The 22797-nt window shown below is 37.9% G+C and overlaps 2 protein-coding genes across 2 annotated transcripts in view; one reads left to right on the plus strand and one right to left on the minus strand.

The window, feature by feature from the left end:
* LOC124158459 (ras-related protein M-Ras-like) overlaps window positions 1–12797 on the plus strand; it is a 64023-nt gene extending 51226 nt beyond the window's left edge. The window contains exon 6 of the mRNA XM_046533556.1: window positions 12716–12797. Coding sequence (XP_046389512.1) covers window positions 12716–12778 — 63 coding nt within the window. The 3' untranslated portion in view covers window positions 12779–12797. The remainder of the gene's footprint in view (window positions 1–12715) is intronic.
* The window catches only part of LOC124158458 (sodium- and chloride-dependent GABA transporter 1-like), a 93769-nt gene that overhangs the window by 12489 nt on the left and 58483 nt on the right, over window positions 1–22797 (minus strand). The window contains exons 5-9 of the mRNA XM_046533552.1: window positions 22627–22729; window positions 19568–19700; window positions 15407–15645; window positions 12752–12968; window positions 7943–8095 (exon numbers count right to left, since the gene is read on the minus strand). Coding sequence (XP_046389508.1) covers window positions 7943–8095; window positions 12752–12968; window positions 15407–15645; window positions 19568–19700; window positions 22627–22729 — 845 coding nt within the window. The remainder of the gene's footprint in view (window positions 1–7942; window positions 8096–12751; window positions 12969–15406; window positions 15646–19567; window positions 19701–22626; window positions 22730–22797) is intronic.

The following is a 22797-nucleotide window of genomic DNA, read 5'->3' on the forward strand; positions in this document are numbered from 1 at the left end:
GTTTAGAAAATCTTTTCTCTATGTCAATGATCCTTTGCATAACTTTCAATACAGCGGAGAAAGGAACAAGAAAACTAAATGAGGTGAATGTACAGGTTTTTGCGTGTCATTTTTGGGAATTCACGCAAGTGAACCAATACTTCACACACGTTGAGAAATTACGAAACATCTCTTGCAGGAAAACAATCAATGCGGATAATAACGATTCTCTATTTATTTCTCCGATAATGGAAGATGTTTCTCCTGTCGTTTTCCGGTTGGAACCTTGCTCCTGTCGGCATAAAAGAAGAGAGAAATACTATATGAACATAGCACTTCACACCCGGTATGAAGAATATGGTCCTGATGAAGAATAAAGTCTTTCGTAGCAATGTCTGCTAAGATGACGGAGCACAGTATCCGGACGGAGAACTCAAACAGAATTTACTTCAAATATTCGCCAGAAGATAATCATATCCTACGTAATTTATCATCGTAACTGAATCTCAATGAAAATAACTAATGGAAAAGATTGCACAATCAACTGAAAATACGGAGTAACTCGAAATATTAAATTACGAAGGTTATTTTGGAAACAGGTGGAGGCCCTCGTTTTTCTTTCTTTTCTCGTCACGCGAGCGATAGAGGGCGACATAAATGGCGGTTAGGCCGGCTGCCGCTAAAATTCCGTGGGTGCTGGAAACAAATATCTATCTTACGCGTACTTAATAGTTGTTATTCGCTCCTAACCACAAATTTATAACATTTGATTCTTATAATAAACTTTGCAATACATTATTTGATTATTACGTTTTATAAACTGGTCGGGAATTTCTTAAGCGATCGTTGATGTTGAAGTATGAACGAGAAATTTTATGGTGGTATAATTATTTAACGATCTTTCACAGCATAAATCGATAACAAAAACCCTTTTCTATGAATAATACCGAGAATAACCACCAAAAACATTTAAATAAGATCACTAAAGACAAAAAAGGGCGGAAGAAACAAAAGCGAACATTTTTTCGTGACTTATGAAAAAGGTTTGAAATTACGAAACTCGATTTTACGAAGTGCCAATTTTCCGGTCCCACTGACTTCGTAAAATCAAGAGTTTACCGTATATTAGTGATGGGTCGGTTCGATTCCTCGATTCTTTGATTCCTCGATTCTCGACCAAGAACCGGAATCGAAAACGAGTACTTGCCAAAGTGAAAAATCGATTCCGATTCCAGTAGTACTTCAAACCGTACAGACTGTTCAAACCGTACAAACCGTTCAAACCAAAAAGTACAAAGAATTTTTTAATGATATTTTGTAATCTGTGTTTTGTGATTCTTTTATGTCTCTCTGTATCTTTACGAAACCCATGGATAATTGTATCCCTACGGAGTTAATAAATATATTATTACTATTATTATTAAACCACAAATTTATGTACGACCGCGTTTCCTACAGTCATTCGAATTTTCGCGCCACGTAATCGTAATAAAAAAAACATCTTGGGACGTGCGAGTACTCAAAAATTCTAATCGAGTCGAGTAGTTGGTTCTCGACTCGAGCATTTCCAGTAGCATTACGAATGTCGAGTCGAGTATAGTGCAACCTCGATAAAACGACACCCCACGGTGCACCAATAAACACTCGCTATAGCGAATTGTCGCTTTACCGGAGGTGGTGCAAATAATAGACAATATACCTCATATTACTCCTTTATTTTTATTTTATCGCTTAGACGTGTTTGGTGTTTTTTTGGCCATGGTGTGTTCCATCAAATGCTTTCTATTCACGCAACTCACGGACGTGCGGGTATGCTGCCGTCTGCTTTCTGCCGCCCGAGGAACAAAAGAAGATCAAGCATTAGCAAATGCTATTGCCACAATATTTTCACCAAAATTAATTACTTATTTATCGAACGACAGTTTACCACATAAATTTGAGACTATGCACTTCATTAACTTCATTTCTAAAAGATCGCTAGCAATTACAGAGATTAAGGAGTCTTGGTGTAAGTTTTTCCGGCGGTGAAACCCTCGCTATGGCGAGAGCCAACACCAAAAGGGCCTAGTAAAAACGAATTTTTTAATACGCTTATTATAGGGTCAATTGGCGGTGCATCGGCTATCTCTCGTAATAGCGGGGGTCTCGCTATAGCCTGTACTCGCTTTAACGAGGTTCCACTGTAGTTAAGGTTACAGAGCTTTCGAGGCTAGTAGGTCCAGCAATCTGCCGACAGGAAGCGCTATCATGAAACTCATGTAATAATGCAGTTTTTAAAGCCGATAAGTCATTCTAATTCCTTGGCCCGGTAGTTTCAGCTTGCTGAATACACTATAGGTTGTCGACGTGGGCGCCGAATACCTTTACGCCAGCCGCGGCGGCCGATCGTCTTCCTACCCCGCGCACACTGGTCCGAAATCGGAAAAAGCTGGAATAAAGTCCAAAATGACCTTTTTGGGGATAGAGACTTGAAACTCAGCGTAAATACTCATAAATCATTACCAAATATTGATTTATATGCCATTTTACATAAATACGACCCTTTAGTGAGATACAGTGGCCCAAACATGACCACTTTTTCAATGCCACGCGAAATATCGTTTTTCCTCTAAAAATCTTTGAATTTATCCAGGTGGTTTTGCGTTGGTATGAGTTTTATGGAATAAGAAACGCAATATTCCTTTGATCTGGTGCTTTGCCTATGCTTTCAATGACTTTTGAAGATTTTGGCTCTCATCTGTTTGCTTTTACAACGCAAAATGGCCGACCCGTTTTTCACGTGAAATTTGACATAAAGTAGACATTATCTTTCGTTTACGAAAAATATAACTCAGAAAATTTGAATCACAATATGAAGTAGAGATTTCTAAAGAGTACTAGTGAGAAATCTTGGAAAAAAAGTTTGCGACGAAGGAAATAAGAGCGATTTTTCAATCGCGCGTCAAGGCTGAGGTACACGCCGCGGAACTCTGAGTAACTTAGGCCGATTTTTCAAGTTTTTTAAAACATTAGTCTTGAAAATCGTCATTTAAAGCATGGATAATCGTCTTCACTGACTTGAAACACTAAACTGAGGATGTCAAAAAGGATTATGTATAGATCGACTGGACCATTTAGCGCATTACTCGAGTGAAAATACTAAGGATTGGATATTTTTCGGAACCATTCCACGCATAAGAAATATGACTCGGGTATTGAAGTAAAGTAAAGAGATTAAGTCAGCATGCTTAAGAGAGAGAAAAATGAACTGTTTTCGTGAAAGGCAACAACCGATACCCTTTTTCCCTTAGTTTCTTTCTTGAACTTAAAGCAAGAGATTTTAACGTTGATTAAAAGACATGAGAAGAATAGAATTTTTTTGGCTCTACAAAACTAAAGTTTAGCTCTATAGTTTGTTCGCTTATTTCACTTGAATTCCATGACGATTCAAGATCCAAAAAAATCGTTGATATAATTTTTAATAAAAATTCCAATGTCTCCGAAATCTTGCAATTTTGGTAGGTAAGTACTTGCCCAGTCTCACAAGTGTGTAGCAAAAGGCAATTTTCTGCAGGCAGCAATGCTGTTACATGGGGACGTCAAAACCTGCTGGCTGAGCATGTAGAATAATTGGTTTTTCTGCTTGAGAATTAGAAAGGGCCAAATATTTCCTGATTCATATACGTAGTATGTAATCTTTATTATGGCTGTGAAAATTACTATACTCAGGGCTCTCCCTAGTAGTTTTGATACATATATGACTTAAATGGTCGATATATTACTTGGGGTTAATTAATTTCAACTGTGCCTATGGAACTATTGAAGACACATTAATTTTCATTCATCTCCTACTTCTGACAATAACCATCAACGATCCTCATTATATTTTCCTTCTTACATTACTAGGCTAGACATTCATTATAGAAAATTGGAGTAGAATATATTGTAGTATGTATTGCTGTGTTGCTTGGTTCAGAAATTATCATTCTCGACTCCATACTCGCGAGTGATTTTCAACTCGACTCGAGATCAAAAAGTGCTACTTGGAAATCCCTATGATATTCCAAAGGAGCAAATGCAGACTAGGGAGTCTGTGACAGGTATATGGTCAAGATACAGTGATGCACTTGGAAAAGTACCCTAAGTCACCATAACAAACACTGTTGAAGCTAAAGTGGAAGCTTATTTATCAGAGATGAATGCACCACCAAATTCATTCCCTGGGAAATACTGGAAGACTTGCATCTCCTACCCAAGGCTGAAAGTATTATCGAAGAGGTTTCTTGCCATACCGCCATCCCCTGTGTTCAGTGAAAGACATTTAGTTCTGCAGGAAAAATATGTTAAGTAAAATGCAACAGGCTTTATCCTGACAGAGTGAAGATGCTTTGCTTTCTGAGCAAAAATTTAAAGTCTGTAAAAGGAGACTAAATTTGTGAGACATTATTGACAATGATATGATATTATCAATAGTATAATAATAATATGAGCAGTATAACAGATATTAAAGGTGATACTTTTATTTTAAATTTAAACATGAGTGCTAATATTCTAAAGTAATACCTATCATGTAATAACACTTTTCAGGTATGTTCTGTTTTGAAATTTAGCTTTTATATTTTAATTACATAGTGATGATATGAATGATGCTTTTGTGAACTTGCTCTTTCATTTTTTTAAAGTGGTTTTCTTGTTTCCTGGAATTAAGTGATATTTTTCTTGGAGCCTATGGCATCAGAATCGATGGAATCGGTATCGGTAGAATCGGAATCGAAATGTCAGAATCGGAACCGGGATCGGAATCGATAAAATTTTGGAATCGACCCATCACTACTGTATATGTATCCAAACTACTCAGAAGAGCCTTCAGGAATAAGGCATTTATTACTGTACAGTAAGGCATTTGCCCTACTGCAATAAAGATTAATATACCTTAATAAATAATGTAATATTTGATCCTTTCAAATTCTCATGCAGAAAAACCAATTGTCCTACATGCTCCAGCAGCAGGTTTTGACGTCTCCGTGTTACAGTGCATATTACTAACTGCAGAAAATTGTGTTTCGCAACACACTTGTGTGGCTGTACAAGTACTTTCTTGCCAAAGTTTTAAAATTTGGGAACCTGGGAATTTTTATTAAAAGTTAAATCAACGATTTTTATGGATCTTCAATCTTCATGGAATATGAGACAAAGTAAAAGAACTGTAAAACTTAGCTTTAGCCTTAGTGTTTTTTTCTTTATTACTTTCTTTGTTTAATCAACCAGAGTATCTCTTTTTTTTTCGTAATTTCAAGAAGGAAACTAAATGCAATAAAGGAATAAACAAATATTAACATCGGAGGTACACGGTACTCAAAAATGGTAAAAGATGGCATTCACTTTTGACGTGAAACACCGGGAAAACCGGCATTGTTCACTAAAATTAAGATTAAAATTTTTTCCATAGAAATCTTAACAATTTTCCCGTATTCTCTTTTGCCATTTGAGTGAAGAAAGTATGGTAGAATAATAAAGTATCACGTGAGAAAGTGTGAGCAACAAAGCGGTCCGCTCCAATTATGCCACCGCATTGGAAGGCAGTCGGCCGCTGGGGCGCAAGTGGACGATTATATTTGTTGACTGCTACGTATGCAACAAGCTGAATCTCCTACGGCAAGGGTCGGGAATCTACGGCTCGCGAGCCGCGTGCGGCTCTTTCGAATTCAAATCGCGGCCTTTTAGTTCCATGCGCTAAAAATAATAATCATATTTTCTATTTTCAAAACTCAAAAAATAATATTGCACACAGGATAAAACCATGAATGCAGGAAGGATATGTGATTCCCTACAGTAAATACATAGCCGGAAGTCAAATTAAAGCATTTTTTAAATGTACCTGCTAAGCTGGTTGCATAACTTTTGGCTCTTCCTCCTCAAAAGGTTGCCGACCCCTGTCCTAGGGCAAGGCATTAGAACAACTTATCGACTTTAAAAATCATATTATTGCATGAGTTTCATGATAGCATTTCCTGTCGGCAGATTTCTGAACTTACTGGCCTCAACAGCTCTGTAACCGAAACTACTCGACTCGACATTTGTAATGCTACACGAGCCACTCAAGTCAAGAACCAACTACTTGACTCGAATTTTTGAGTACTCACACATCTCTACTGGAATGAATGCATCTCTTCTAGACTGGATACATCAGGGAAGTTTTTCATGATTAAGGGGATTATTCATTGTGTATGGCTACATAGCGGCATCAAATCATTTTTTATCAATCGGACCATGATTTTTGTGCGTGAACAACTATGATTTCGGTAGAAATCTACAAAAATGCGAGAGGTGCTTTTTCATCCAAGAAACGCATTCAAACTGTCTGAAATGTTAATAATGCCCAGATTTCCACTAAGAAATAGGAAGCAAGTTGACAAACACCATACAACCTTTTAAGGACTATGTTCAAAATCCAGGGTTATCATAAAAGAATGATACGGTTCCTGTAATTTTGGAAGATTGTAAGGATAGCAGAGATTTTTCAGAGGCTGCCTGAGTGCCTTGAGGAGGGCAATTCAAGTCCAGTAATCCATCCGTCAGATGGGATGTTGAGCCTCGGCTCCCATGGTGCCTTTTGCTAGTACACAGTAGGCTAATGTTGATGCCAGGTTTTTCTCTTGCTGAGTGACTATGGGCGCATATATTGACATTCATTAACTGTGTAAAAAAATGTTTGAGGCGGTAAAGTCAAAAAATAAAAAAACATAAACTGTTTCTAATTCTGTTTTCATTACAACATACTTTATGATAACCCTGTATGGAGGATATTATTATTGAACCCATATATGTCTGTCCTCTGTCCATCATCCCTTAATACTTTTGAGAAAATAGACCGGAACAAGATCCGTAAATTAACTAATTACAGCACTGTTTGTAGACAAGGCAGTTGTAGAAAAGCAGGAAAACTCGGTCTTTAGCGAGTAAGCTGTGTGCAGAATCTCGACCAAAAGGTATTTAAACTGAAGCATTTGCTCCGGACTATAAGGTAAAGTATATGCATGCCAAATGTAGCAAATGCTTATGCTCTTATCTTTTGCTTGAAGCAAATGCGTACGCTCCAAGCTTATGCTCATGAGCATTTGCTCAACTTTTCTTCATCCGGCCCATTGAGATCATTTTACTCAAGCAGTGATGCCAGGATTGTATATTTTATTCTGTAGTAGAGAGTTTATGTCAACGGCAGCAATTACAATGGAAAGAAAGAATGTGGTGCAAAACAATGTGTTGTGCATTTTATGTGTTCAGTGAATGGAAGTTTCATGCACTTATGTTTTTTGCATCATGTTTTTGGTATTTTACATTTTCAAATGATTTATTCCCCTGTTCACCGTGGAGGTGCCAAAACGAACACATTTTTTTGAAGCACTGCAGAAACAAGCGACTTTGTACGCAATCACACACACAGGTGCAAAGTTATTAATGTACACCACGAGATGAAGTTCGCCATGAAAAAATATTTGACTTAGCTGGGATTTGAAGGTGCTTCTCCGCCGTTGCCGGAAAATCCGGCTTTGAATCCCGTCTAAGTCAAACATTTTTTCATGGCAAACTTCATCCCATGGTGTATGCCTTGCTACAATAATGTGATACAACCTCTTGAGAATCAGTTTTGAATTCAGGAGTCAGTAATACATAAACTCCAATTTCTCGAGTTTTTTCATTCTTGCATAGATCAAAGTGCTAAAGACGTATTCTCTCGTAAAAACTTTAAATTTTGGTTTCATTCAATACAGTCATGTTCAACATCTATTTGCATTCAGAATTCGAGTTCATGTATATTTTGAACATTTAGCAAACGAAAGCTTGGTACGACTATATTTGTCCTCAAACAGGAGAAAAAAGCACGAGAGACATATGCAGATAAGTAGGTTTATGCAGGCAACTTTAGGATGAGCTGCAGTAACCTAGGGAGATGGTTCAAGGTTTTATCCCAAGTGCTCCTCACCTGTGTGACCATGGGTATTCCCAGGCAAAACATCAAGCAGCAAATGCCAAAAGTGAACTTGTTGCGGTGAGGTCTTAGAATTTCTGGCCAGTTGTCCACCATGCCCGTCACAAATGATTCGACAATACAGAATTCACTGTCAATGCCCAGGATCTGTGTGGAAGAGTAGAGAAGATTCAAGCATCAAACAACAGCCGATTATCTCAGATTTGTTTTAATCTTCTATTGTACGAGCATAAATAAATACAAAAAGAAGGTAAAACAAAGGGATACAAGCACACTTGCGATACAATGGTCATGTGGAGATGACATTATAGCCATCGTCTCATCGTCTCTACGTACACAGAGAGCTAGCTAAATGCTAATTTCAGCCCTGTGTTTGCCCTGAGTCTACAAGATTTTTCAATTAGAGAGTTTCTATGCAGATCAAGGCCAAGGATCAGTTATTTATGTCTCTATCATACCAAACAATGTCACAGTAAGAACATATAATCAGTGAAAGGGCAAGTTTTGCATAAAAAAATTAAGATAAAATATGGGAGATCGTTTTATTTTCTGCTTTGATGATAACACTATGTTAGCATTCTGTACAATAAATCTTAATTAATTAAGGACAAATTTACAAAATAAAATAAAAGTTTTACCTTCCATGGACCTAAGATAGGTCATGTGACCTCATAAAGAGCTAACAAAAGGATTAACACCCTACTTTTTAAACTCTATATGGTGGAATGAGTGTGGTTTCAGTCGGCTTTGGGGATATCGCCATCTTATCCTGCTAGGCCCTCTCCAAATTAAATCAAGGATTTGAAAGACTGACTGCGAATTCAGTAAAAATGAGCATGTCACTTTACTCAGCCACTCAATCATAAAAAAGATATGTGTACGTACAAAAAGTGCCCCAGCTGAGAAAGTGATAATGATAACAAAGAGTTTTAGAATGGAAGTGAAGAGTAAAGGCTTCCTTCCCCTTGGGTACATAACTTTCAACTCTCCATCCTACACTCTGTTCAAGGCATGAACATGTAGGTAGACGTTTTGAAGCAATAAATATTTAATTTTAACCCTTTCGAGACGGTGGAGTTCTCTCCTTGGAATGACTGCCGTACTGAGCCCCGAGAGATTCTTCCATCCCTTAAATACGGAGCATTTTTCCTGGACATTCGTTAAGAAGGGTCTTGCTGATAAACACGCACATTCATCTCCGACCTTTTCGGACACTTCCGAGCGGGGACTCCGCATTATCTCGGACTATGAGTGAAGTTTGGCTCCCTCCTTTCGATGTATATAACCCCACCAGTGCCATTGGTTCGCAGTCAATCATACTTTGTTCATTTGAATTAGCTGTATGGATGATTGTTGCTTGAACGTAAATTGCAAACTTTGAATTGAATTCCTCATTTTATTCTGAGAATTCTCATATTTTGAACGAAGCTCAACCGTCAATATAAATGCACTTAATGCAGCAACAATGTACATGTTGATGTTTATTCTCATATCGAGATATAAGTTAATATTTATGGTAGAATATCATTTACAAAATGGTAAACACTGCTCAAAAGACAAATAATTCAATTCTTAATTTATATTTTTTGAGAAAAGAACAAATAATATTTCGCAAAATGACTGGATAAACTGAATTTTATGACCGCGGTCCCTCACCGCTAAGGGGGTACCTGCTCCTGGATTTCGAAGGATATGACATAAGTCCCACTTTTTTGGGTCCCGAAACTAAGATTTCGCGAACCCAAGACCATCACGTAAGGGGGAAAGCAAGGAAACGTATACATATTTTTGGCATTCGTTCTCTGCATTGAAAAATCTCCGATGAAAATTTGCGGCTTTCGTCTCGTGGGTCAAGAAATGTCCTGCTGCATATTTCCATCGTAAGTAGCAAAATCGTTAAAAGTTATTTTACCTTATCTCTTAAAAAGTTATGGGTCAAATGATGCAAAATAAGGTAGCTATCATCCCTATTTAAGCGTAGAGCATTTATGACTTACTCATTTTTTGTGATTATGATTCATTAGTTGGAATTTTAATGAGACAAAGAATGTCATTTCACAGCTTTATTGCAAAGCCTTTGCTTTAAAAGAGTGGAAGTGGTTCAAACTATTATTATAGTACCAGCTATTTTTGGCTACCAATATCTTCTTTGTAGCAAATACACTCAGCCCCTTTTTAACACAAAAAAAATATTCTTAAAACCCAATGCCATCCCAAGCCACAGATTGATTCAAAATCCAGCAAAACTATTTCCACTTGTACTACCTACTTCTCTGGCTTATAGTCTATAAACAAATCATCAAGCATATTTCTCCCAAATAATCCAGGTGCTGCTCATTAGAGGTGGGATTTTCGGTTCATTTCCGTGATTCGATTCATTCGGTTCTATTCATGTGACTGAACTGTTCTTTCATGTCGTTCATAAAGAATCACATGAACCGAATGAACAACGTGAACTAAATGAACTCTGCGAACCGAATGAACAACGTGAACCTAATGAACTCTGCGAACTAAATGAGCAACGTGAACTAAATGAACTCTGCGAGCTAAACGAACAATGTGAATCAAATGATTGCAATGAAGCGAAATAATCCAGAGTTCACCGAAAACATTTTAAGTCTGTACGCATGAACTTACATAATTATGTATGTAATTATTAGTAAGAATATCTTCATAAATATATGCATATAAAAGTTTAAGGTAATAATCGATATATACGACTAAACATGTTTCCTTCGTATTCGGTGATTCATTATTAAATTAGATTCTATTAATTGGCGTTACACCATAAAGAAATTTTCCCTTAAAACAGACAGACTTATCGGGAGCAAAGTGGTCATGAAATTATTCCGGGTAACTCACGCCTACTCACCAACACCTCTGACAGCGGTGTTAGCAATATTGTTAGGCATCATGGCGCACGCGACCCCTACAACATACGGGTAAAACGGGATAACATTTGTCATATTAACTCTAGGAAAAGTGTGATTTTATGAAAAATTCAGCGACGAACCTTAAGCTGCTCAAAGAAAGAATTAAAGCCCTAGCCACCTGACATTATGCGTCAGTCTCTCAGAGGGCTTTTAACCTTTTAGCATCAAAAGAGAATGATCATGATGCTACCGCAATGAAATCAATTATGCTACAAAAAATTAGTTAATGAAACCATAGTGACATAGAAAATAAAATAAATGCTTCACGAAGTAATTCAAGAAGAGGCAATTAAGATTTAACCTCTCAAGCGAGTATATATATACGTCCTAGATATTCCGTTCTTATACAAAACATTTAATAAGGAATATTGCTATTCTTGTCTCATTGAATTTAAGTAATTCCTATTTTTCAGCATATTCCTATTTATGTGTTTTCCTATTTATCAACTGTCGGAGGACGAAGAACGTTAAGTTCCATAGGTTCCATATAATAAGCGAGAAATTCATGGAATATTCACTCTCTACCAGTGCAGGTGGATTCAAGATTGTGACAAGGTACCTGGGGTAACCTAGGTAACGTGGGGGGATTGGGAGTAAACCTTCCCCGACAACTGAACAAAATTATTATTTTCTTTAACTCTAAATATAATGGTGCATTAAAAAACTCAAGATATAATGGTGATATTTAGAGGCTCTCTGGATCCGCCACTGCTCTTAAATGACTAGAAAGACCTACTGTCATCCGCGGCCCGCGAAGTAATTCAAGACCTTTATACTTCTACTACTCCGACGATTGTTCAAATGATTCTTCGATTCTTAGATGATTCTTCAATTCTTATGATTCTTCGGTTCTTAAACGAATCTGCGATTCTTAAATGATTCTTCGATTCTAAATGATTCTTCGATTCTAAATGATTCTTCGATTCTAAATGATTCTTTGATTCTTCATGAACCACACGATTCTTTATGAACCCTTTGAACGAGGAGCGTATTTCGATTCATTCGGTTCATGCCAATGAACCGTTCAAAATGAACGATTCATTCATGAACGACACAGCTCTACGGCTCATATCCACTTCTTCCACTGTTCTAACGTAACCATGGAACTCCCACCAAATCTTTCCCACGTACTTAAATCCACTTAAAGCCTTTATTTAAATCTAAAAATACTTTCATCCCCTCCCACAACATGCAATCGTCCTTGGTGCAAAACTTCTTTGATGGATGCTAACCCACCTCCAAAGAGATTCTGAAGCACTCCCATTCTCTCTCTTTCCCTGCTGCACAAGTAACGATGCAGCCCATCTCCTCCCCGAGAGCCAAATTTGTTCAGCCTTCAGAGTGCTGCACTCCCCTCATATGGGTACAAATAATCATCGTGCCTTCAAAGTTTCTTCAAATTTTTTAATCTCTAGTTTGGCAGTAAGGAAAGAGATTAATGAGGACTTCATCATGCTTAGTGAGGTGAATCAGTCTTTGAATTTGATTCAACTTTTTGTGTGTGAGCCTCTTTTCATGGCTATTCTCTCAGCAGTTTAAATTATGTATCACAATGTTGGAGTGGACGGCAATTCGGGTTCACTGCTAGTTGAACTGCAGCTGCCCCCAATTTTAATCGCTAATAATAATGGTTGGTAAAGAGGAGGTTGGTTGAGAGGCTGCGCAGCAGATAACAAAGGATGTGTTTCACCGAAGTTCTAACGCTGAACAATTTTTGGAGAAAAAAAAAGTGCTGCTGCCTTTGATCTGGATATAATTCCGTGTGAAATCTATGAAAGAAAAATTTTCAACATGGCTATTACTCAACTCTCTACCCTCGGTCTTTCTCTTTCAGTACGTAGCCCTCATTCCGTTTGTTACGTGTACTTACGACAAGCATGCTGAAGAAGATGGCTGACCAAGCCACGGAGCCAAAGAGGGTGAGCACCACATCGGGATAAGTGAGGAACACGAGGCCTGGTCCCGACTTGACCACGCTCGACACGTCCGTATTCTGTTGAAGGGCGATGTGACCCAGGATGGAGAAGGTGATGATGCCAGCCAGCAGACTCGTCATGGTGTTCACAATGCAGGTAATAATGGCATCCCTGCGCACAAAACAGCATTGTTGCAGTAAGTTCTTGACAAAATCAAACCCTCTAACACAGTGTGTGGCGGAGAGAAATACCACTCAAAGAATCCAATACTGGCACTCACATTCATTTGTTAGTTTTTTGAGTTCTTGTGTCACAAATTCTCATATGATGTAAAAATGTTGTGGCAACCAAAGACCATTGAGAAGTCGCAACGAGGGAAAACAGCGTCTGGACAAAGTTTGTGCCACCTTGATTGGTCGGCAAGAAATTTGTTTCCCCACTCTGATGCCATGGTATTCTCGAGCCAAATTCCAACGAGGGAGATTTAAACATGTCACACCACCTTCCTTTTTCACCGTTCCATTGGAAGAGAGTACAACCAGCTTCTCCACACGTATTTCATAGAGTTCAATTGAATAGAGCATTAGATTGTCCCCATGCAATGCCTTTAAAATGTTCCATTCAACTCATGTGCCAAATATGCCCCTCATTTGTGCTCTCTCTTCCATTTTTTATTATTCATATCAAGCAACTTCTGTTGCACTTTTGAGTGTGCCAACCATTCACTTGCATTTAAACATTCAGAAAAGACAGCTAATTGATCTCGGGTGAGGCAATTTGCATAGTCTCTGACTCACATGAGTCAATGGACAAAGACAATGCAGTATGTTTGTAACTTCTTTGCTGCAAATTCCGCATGTGAATAACATGGCATCAGAAGAGAATTAAATTTAGTGCAGGCCATTAGTGGCACCTCTAACTTGTTGGGAATTCATTCAATGGGTTGGGTTATTCATTCAAAATAAAAAAAATTGCAAAATTATACTTCACATAAAATATCATCTTGAAAAGAAAATGGCAAATCATTGCTAATTTTTTTTCTTTGTACTTATATTATTTTATATAAGTGGAGCAGTTATTTAACAAAAATCTTTGGGCCCAAAAAGTGGAGAATTTGTAATTGACAAGCTTTCACTCAACTTTCTATGGTGCTTGTATATGAAGTTTCAGTGAATCTGATGACGAACATTAATGTTGGAAACCTAGTTTTCCCAATAAATTGGCAAATATTTGGACAGCATGCTGAAACATCTCCAGTTAGGTTCAAAATATTTACATGAAAACTAGGAACTTGCATTAAGTGACTTATAACTTCGTTGAAAATTCAAAGACTCACATCACTTCACCTTACATTACCATACGTAGGAGTTCACTTCAAGGAAATTATCTGTGCCCACCATACTTTGTATCCAAAAATAATCAAAGTCGAAGATCGATAATCCAGAATGCTCAGGATCGGACACATTAATGCTGGAAAAATGATATTTTTGGCGAATAGAGCAGTTTCCTGGATGTAGGCAATACTGCAACATTTGTTTTTTCGTATCGTGTGTTGGCATCAGCGCAAATGATGCATTATTGAGTAAAGAGTCAAGTTATGAAAAAAAACCAATCAAATTCATTAAAGTTATGATTAGAGATGTGATTAAAAAAGATTCAAAACATTTGAAAAAGTTCTTTGTCCATAAGCCACGAAATCGTGAAAGTAATCTTGATGAGACCACCTATAAATCAACGGAAAATGGCACAAAATTTTTGCAATCCAACAGGAACATCAATAATTTTCCCCACTACATTTTTCAACAAGCATCTGTCGCAAATTCCATGCACTTTTCATTACTACTAACTTAAACTTATCGGTTATTATTAAATCCTCTGATCGGGGGTAATCTTCTTTGAATAAGTTACCGTAAATGCTAGCTGATGCAAAATTAGTGTGTGTAGATAATAGATCGGTTGTTGTGAACACATCATCTATGGATCCCAAGTGACGCAATGAAATATTTACCTGAAGAAAATGGCAAATTAGCTGACTAGTTCTGGAAGGATTGGCATGAAGACAGCCAGTCTCTGAGACAGCAATGAAACCACTTTGATAGCTGAATTTTTGGTGATGAACGTTAAAAAATAGAAATTTTGAAAAACTCAGAAAGAATTTCTGTTGTTTAGATCATTCCATTATTAAGATTTCCAGACTATCAATCTTCTCCCGCACTATGATGTCAATACCAAACAAATGAAGGCCCATCTGGATTGATCATAATGCACAATTGATTCTCTGGAGGGTCAGGATTACACCAGATTTAGAATCATCCCTCTGTAGATAATGATTGTAGAGTTACATAGTTGGCTGTTGAAATATTGATTTCTTAACTGCTGACCGAAAGGAAATTTGTGAAAAATGCGCTCAATCAATGAGCCAATCAAGTAAAGCATGAGATGCATTGATATTAAGTCATGGCCATGGTACTCTTGGCTAGTTATAATGTTATCATTAAATGACATGCGTAAGCATCAGTTTCAGTACTATTGGGACTGCTATGCCACACTGTGTGTAATCTAATGAGAGTTGACGGGCTGGAGTAGAAATCATTTCTACAAAGCCTTACTTATAGCAGTTGTGGTGGAACTTGTTGTAAGAGCCTAGCGCTGGCAAGGCACCCGTCCCTATGCTGTACGCAAAGAATATTTGCGTTGCTCCGTCAATCCATGGCTCAGAGCTGAGAAGTTTCTCCCATTGAGGCGTGATGTAGAAGAGGAGTCCATCATCTGCCCCACTCAGCGTCACCGATCGCACCAGAAGAACCAGCAGGACTGCATATGGGAAAAGGGCAGTGAACCATACAATCTGGAATAAAGAGTTGTGAGAATAAGTTCAAATTTTCTATTGCTTAAAGAGCCACCGTCACTTAATCTGGTGAACTCTCCTTTCTAATCGAGGCTCAGGAGATTTTTTGAAGAAATTGGGGATGTAGGGGATGACAAACCCTGCACAATGCAAAAAACCAAAGGGCTAGGTGATGATGCTTGGTTCCCCTGAAATCTCTTTGAGAACGGGCGTGATCAGATTGGGTGACTCACATGCAAAACGAATAGAAAATTTCTGGGAAGAAAAAAAGCAGGAGTCAGGAATATTAACACGTTCAGGGCGGCATGACCCACCGGTGGGTCATGGCTGGTCTATCCCCGTGGGCGGCATGACCCACCGGTGGTCACGTTTCCCATGCGAATTAAAGGAGCGTCTGGCCACGTACGCCCATGAGGACGGACTTATTACGTTCTTCATCGCCCATGAAGGTGTTTTTAGTAAAGTTTTTACTGATGCCAAACCGAACTTTTTGCCTAGAGAAAGGTAGCAAGTAAAATGACGGGCAATGATGTAAAGATTCAGTATTTGATGTTGTATTTGCATTGGTGCATGAAATATTTTCAATTTTAGTTTAACTAATCGGAAAGATATTCAAATGAACTCGATCATCGGTAATCAACTTCCATAATTTTATGAAATACGTAATTCTTGCATTGCGGGTTGCCTATCCGTCGATGATAGGTGTTTTTAAAAATTCTAGCTGTGTTACGTATGAAGTTCTCATTCACATCAATTCCACAGGCAGTATTATGAAGCTTATTCAATAATAAAAGAAAATAAAGAATATTGCAGTCATATTGAAGGTAAGACGAGAGCTACATATAGTTGATTCGTTATTGAGCCATTATTTTCTATGACACGGCAATCTCTAGACATAAATTTTATGTTTTGCATCGTCTATCAAAAGTATATCGAAATATAAATCAAGTTGGTTTGGCTTTATTCACATTTTACGACGAAGATAGGCTAACTAAAATATTCCTACTATTTACGTGGCACTATGCATCGCTAGAAATGCTTTTTTCGTTTTCCATGAGACTGTAAGATGGCCCTACAAGATGGACGATTACCTTCCTTGATTACACGTTGAAATAGTACTACACTCAACGTTTCAATTACATGGCTTTCACGTATCGAAGATGTTCCACTTCCGTAGATATTTAGAGGGTAGCACACACCGGAAAAATTATTTAGATCGAAAACAAAAATGGAGAAAACATTTCAAAACTATAATAAATGTCATTTTCAGTTTGGATATCCTAATTTGGTCAATGGAAACAATTTTCTAAATGGGGAATACAAATGAGCACAGCGAAAACTTGCCGAATTCAAATATAATTTCAAACTATTTTCAATATAATCACTTATTTACATTATTTTCAATATATTCACTTATTTTCTTTTACAATGTCAATGGTGAATTTTGTTGAAACAATCCAAGCACATTGTAGGGTTTCCAAGTAGGCTTCCGCGGAGATTATGATGAATTCTGCTGGTTTTTCCGGGTATTCTTCCGCGTTTATTCATTTTGTAGGACGATATTTCGCCAATGTTCCAGTTGGCTTCCTCACCTGCATCAACACTTCAGTGGACCTGAGGAAGCCAACTGGAACATTGGCGAAATATCGTCCTACAAAATGGAGAAATGCGGAAGAATACCCGGAAAAACCAGCAGAATTCACATTGTAGGGTGTCCATCACATTCCTCACAAAATGTGTTCACTTTTTTTGCCCTCTTGCTTGCCTCTTTCGTTCCCTTTTCTTTACGTATTCTCTCGTACCAATTGAGGCATCTCTTCCTACCTATCCTCGCAGTACCTTCATATTTACTTAGGTTGTGCAAGGACTTCCACTTCTTCGAAGCTGGAACACCTCCCCCAGCCACATCGCTAAAGACGACATCTTCTTTCAATAATCCATCAATAAATTTCTCTCGAAAATTCAGCATTTCCATTTTTTTATTTTGGCCATAATTATTATATAAAACCTATGAATTCACCATCCATGTCCCAAGAAGCAGTTCTAATGCCAGTTTCTTATACCACTTGAGAGATCGTCTGATGCAACTATAATAAGCAGACATTTGGTCGGAAATGTCTACCCCCTTTTTCGCGCTATTGTAGACTATGATGGCTTTTGGTTTCATTATTACCCCTCGCTTAGATTTCGACGTGGTTGGTTGCAAAATCTCACCGAGGTCGGGATTAGGGGATATCATCATAAGTGGTCTTTTGTCCTGCCATTTCATCATTCTAACACCTTTTCCATTTTGCCTTGCAATAATTTCCCCCCTTTTCAACTTTTTTTGACGAACCTCTGGTGGATTACCTTTCCGATTCGCCCGCATTGTGCCACAAACATATGTCTCCCTACCCAAAAGGTCTTCAGCTAGGTCCATACTTGTATAAAAATTATCAATGTACAATGTTCGCTCAGCGTCAAAAAGTCCCTCCATCAGTTGCAGTACAACTTTGTGTCCATGTCCAACCTTCTCCTTCGTGTTTGGCACTTCACTTTTCCCAGGGTACACTTGCAAACTATGCGTGAATGAGTCAGGGCTACACAGTTTGTAGCATTTTATTCCATTTTTATGAGACTTTCCAGGCAGGTACTGCCTAAAATGTAATCGACCTCTCCAAGGTACCATCTGTACAATTGGTGCAGTCTCCCCATTCATCGGAGCTTGATAACGCGGCATGCTCTTCCTCTTCAGGTGAATCTTCTCCAATTTCGTCCTTTGAATATGAAGATTCACTGTCTCCTTCGAAATCGGATGGAATGTATGAATCATCGGAGTCAGAACTAAATTGAGATGCATCTGAGTAAGCCATCTCCTCTAATTTTTCTTTGCCACTAATAACACAAAAATCACTGCTCCACAAAAAGACAAGGAAAATGGACTCGTATATCCAGTGGCACTCGTTTATTAGCCAAGACTGAAAGTTCTTCTCTCACTGCAAGGAACATTTTGTCACCATCGTACATGTAAGGCCTTCCGCTCGGCTCGACTAATTTGAAACTTGATGTGTGGATTGCGTTGTTGCGACAAGGCCACTATGTGAGAAGCGATGCCGCACAAGATTAGCCAAAAACGAAACTGTCGGATCATTTTCGCGACTTTCTGAAAGCATAGAACCTCTAACAATGACAGCAGGAACGAGATGTATGATTTCCTCCCGCTGCATTTTGTTCCCAAAGCAATAAAACCGAAGCAAGGCATCACAGCGAAATAGAAAGAGGGTAATGAAGGCTCAGAAGATAAATTCGAAACAGTTGCAAAAAAACTATGAAATACTGAATTTTTTCCGATACTTATAACTGAATTATTCCATTCTGGGCTTATAAGAAAGGTAAATATATTATTTCATCGTTTTCATACCTAAAAGCACGTCTTATTTGTTCATTTTGAAGGTATTTATGTGACAGTAAATAATTATCGAAGAAAATAAAACGTGTAATACGTTGTTGCATATGCAAAAGGGGATTAATTAATAGCTAAATATTGCATTCTGGGCTTATAATAAGAGTAAGTGGATAAATTATTTCATTGTTTCCATTTTGTACATTTTGAAGGTATTTTAGGCGACAATAAATAAATACAGAAGAAAATAAAACGTGTAATGCGTGGTTGCATACACAAAAGGGGATTAATTAATTACTAAATATCGGTGCATAGGTTTTCCAAAATTTATTGCAATTCATCATTTTCAACTATACCAAAGAAGTGTGCATTAATTTTAACATGATTGGATCGATTTAATTTTTACGAAAATTGACGCCCACGGGGAAGAAACGGCAAATTTCACGATAGCCGCGAACGTGTTAAGATCCCTAAGTAGTACAGAATTAGAATATCAAGTTTCATTGCATTGCATTTAGAATGAAAACACCGAAAACCCACCTTTCCACTTTGGTGCAGCCCACGGCGAATGATGAGGTAGACGAGTCCCCAGCCAAGAAGGAGGCAGCCAAGCAGTTCCCACTGCATGCCTCCAATCTCGTCAATGCCACTCGTAATTTGAAGAACTCGCTTACTGTAAGAGAGAGAAGAGGGGAGAGATGAGCGTAGGTGGCTCGGAACGTGTTTAAAGTGTGCCTTTTGGATTTGTTTTGGGGTTTTGCAACCCATGTGAGCTTATGATGAACAACCTCACATGGGCATTCTAGTGGATAAAATATTCAAAGTGGTTGGGGTACTCCCACTGAATACATGCTACATGTCTTGGTCTCCATGAAATCAAGTGTGATATTTAGTCACGGCCATATTGTTTCTAGGTCTTAATATCAGATGATGAATAATGTAACTGCATAGGAGACAAAATTAAAAGTGCATGATCCATTTGACACTATAATACATTCTTTCATTTCATTTTCAGAAATAATTTTCAGTTATTCCCAGTGATGTTTCATACTACGTACGATTTTTTAAAGGGAATTTGTACTTATGTTTTATCCTTTTGATCATTTAAATTTACGGCCCGTCAAGGATGTTGTTTATGAAGTATGTACATAGTTGTCACAGCTCTTATCTTATTGGCTGGAGGTAATCGAGCATTTTTGGAGAAGTGAATTAGGAAGATGTTACATCATGGTTTGTGGATTAAAATTGAAAATGTAATAACCTGCATAAGTGTGTATTCATGGAGGAAAGTGAGAGTCAATACAAACTATGTATGTGTGCTCTTGTGGAATTCTTGAGATGCATGCTATGAACTTATGCCCTGAAAAGGTGACTTGACTTCACATTCAACACTGAGTCATTATAAGACCTTAAACCAACCATGGCTCCTGCATGAAATGCTGTTACTATTCAGAACAACATAAACCATCACAATGATGTTGCATGTTGAAGGCATTGTCAGTGCTGATAACGTCCGAGTGTGGAATGTAAAAAGCAAAGTTTCATTTCCAGGAGCTTAATTCACCATTGCTTACTTGATCACTTTCATGGAGTGAATGCCAATGTAGATGCATTTACTTGGCACGTTTAATTAATTCTATTTAAAATATTGTAAAACCATGTTGCAAAAATTTTTAATATCACTATTACATTAACAGTGAGAGCCAATTAGCCAATCAGTAATGTCTATCATTAATTCTGACCATGGCAAATGGGAAATTCAAAAGAGATTGTTTTGAATGATCTTGTAACTTATGTGAAGTAAAATATTTCTCTTTCCCATGTGGTATGGTATTCGGTGTTTCAATTGAGGGAAGCATAACTGTTCAAAAAGGTTAGTGATAAATTCGACTGTGCTTTTACCTAATTTTCACTAATATTTTGGCAATATTACAATTTGTTTTGTAGATATTATGAATTGATGTTTATTTACTTATCTAATTGTTATGAAAATAATCTGTGGTTATGGAATTGAGTTAAATTACTTGTTAAAAGCAGTAAGCATGAAAAGGTATGATAATCATTAGTCAGCTTAATAGCATTAACTTAATTTGGTCTTGACTATAGTCATCAGTTTTCGTTGATGTAATTAAAAATTGTATGGATGATCTTAAAGGAATTTTATTGACAAAGATGTAGGCAGACCCATATCTTATGTGGCTTGTCCTAATTAAGAGTCTCGTCTTTTAAATTAAATTTTCCGTTTATTTTTCCTACCAGTAAACAATTTATTATCATGGATCTTTTGAAAATACATCTTATCAAATTGCTAAAAAGTACACCACTTCCGGAGCACTAAGTCTTTTTTGAAAGCTATCTGGGCAATACAAATTTTTGATGCATTTATACTTTCATTCCAAAGATTTGTGATTTCTCCAATAAGTGTGAGAGGTTCCTGAGAAATAATAGGCTTAAAATTATGATGGGGATTAATCATGAGCATTAGTTGCAATTTTTGTGTGAAAATTTCAATGTCACTTTTGATACATTTTAATGAGTCACTAACCCTGTTTCCCAATTTCAAAAGGCGGTTCTCATAGATTGTATTTGAGGTACAATCATGATAGGTTGTAGAATCTATATAAATTTGTAAAAAAATATTGGTTATGAGCATAATTAATCACAGAGAAAAATTATCTTATGCTGCTGGTATTTAAATAACTTTGAAGATTTCTGGATGTATGAAAAGTCTGTCTAAAAAATTTATTAGCATTTAAACACACAATTAACTGTGTTGACTCTGAAGTATCCAGAGTTGATTTTGAGGTAAGGATTACCTCGGTAAAATTCTTTCTAAGAAGATTACTTGGAAAAAAATTCCCCAAACCAAAGGGGAGAAGACATGAAAAAAGGTCTCTCTATGAATAGGCCAGTAATGAGGAATTTTAAGCATCTGTACCCAGGGAAAAAATTTCATCATAATAGCTGAAATTCAAATGATATTTAATGAGATATTTCCATACGTTTTGGCTTTGAATTCAAGAGAGCTTTCCCCTCGAGTAGATTCTCAATGGTTGATTACATCCATGATGCGACCCACAAAAATCCCTCCTCCACGATTCACACTTGGCAGCAGCCGACTCAACGTTTACGCTACTGCTCTTGGCCCAAGTGTGTGCGGTCGTCTGTCTCTCTGTCGCTCCCTTTGAGCGAGCGCGTCGCCTTCCATCCCACGCACGTGGATTCCCACGCATACCTTAGGGAAGGACCCTCTGCAGCAGCAGTGGTGGTGATCAAGAGAGCAAAGTGAGCCTGGAGGCAGACAGACACACTGCCACTCCTCTTCCCTGAACCCACACTCTCGCTCACACAAACATGCACGCACATACGCACACACAGACACGCATTCTCTCCGCTCCGTCGTTGTCAGTTTCTGGGCCTCTCTCTTTTTCTCTCTCTCTCTCTCTCTCCCTGCCTCGGGCTTGGGCAGATTCATCATCTCTCAGGCTCAACAGAGTCGCTTCCTCTCGTTATAAAAGCCACATTTACTCATGGCCTCTCTCTTTGCTGGCTGAGATGGATGGATTAATATTTCAAGAATGGTAGGATTTGTTCCTTACTCCCAATACTCTTCCACAGGAGTTGTGGTGTGGTTGGTTCGGTTGTGGACCACGGTTGCGTTCATGCCAGGCGCGAAGCAATTGGGCGTGTTCCACCAGTTGTCTGTGGGGAATCGAAGCGGACGTGTCAGAGTGATGGTGGGAGGGGGGAGACAGAGGGGTCAAGGGTTG

This window comes from Ischnura elegans, chromosome 5, assembly GCF_921293095.1.
Source record: "Ischnura elegans chromosome 5, ioIscEleg1.1, whole genome shotgun sequence".
Taxonomy (NCBI): Eukaryota; Metazoa; Arthropoda; class Insecta; order Odonata; family Coenagrionidae; genus Ischnura; species Ischnura elegans.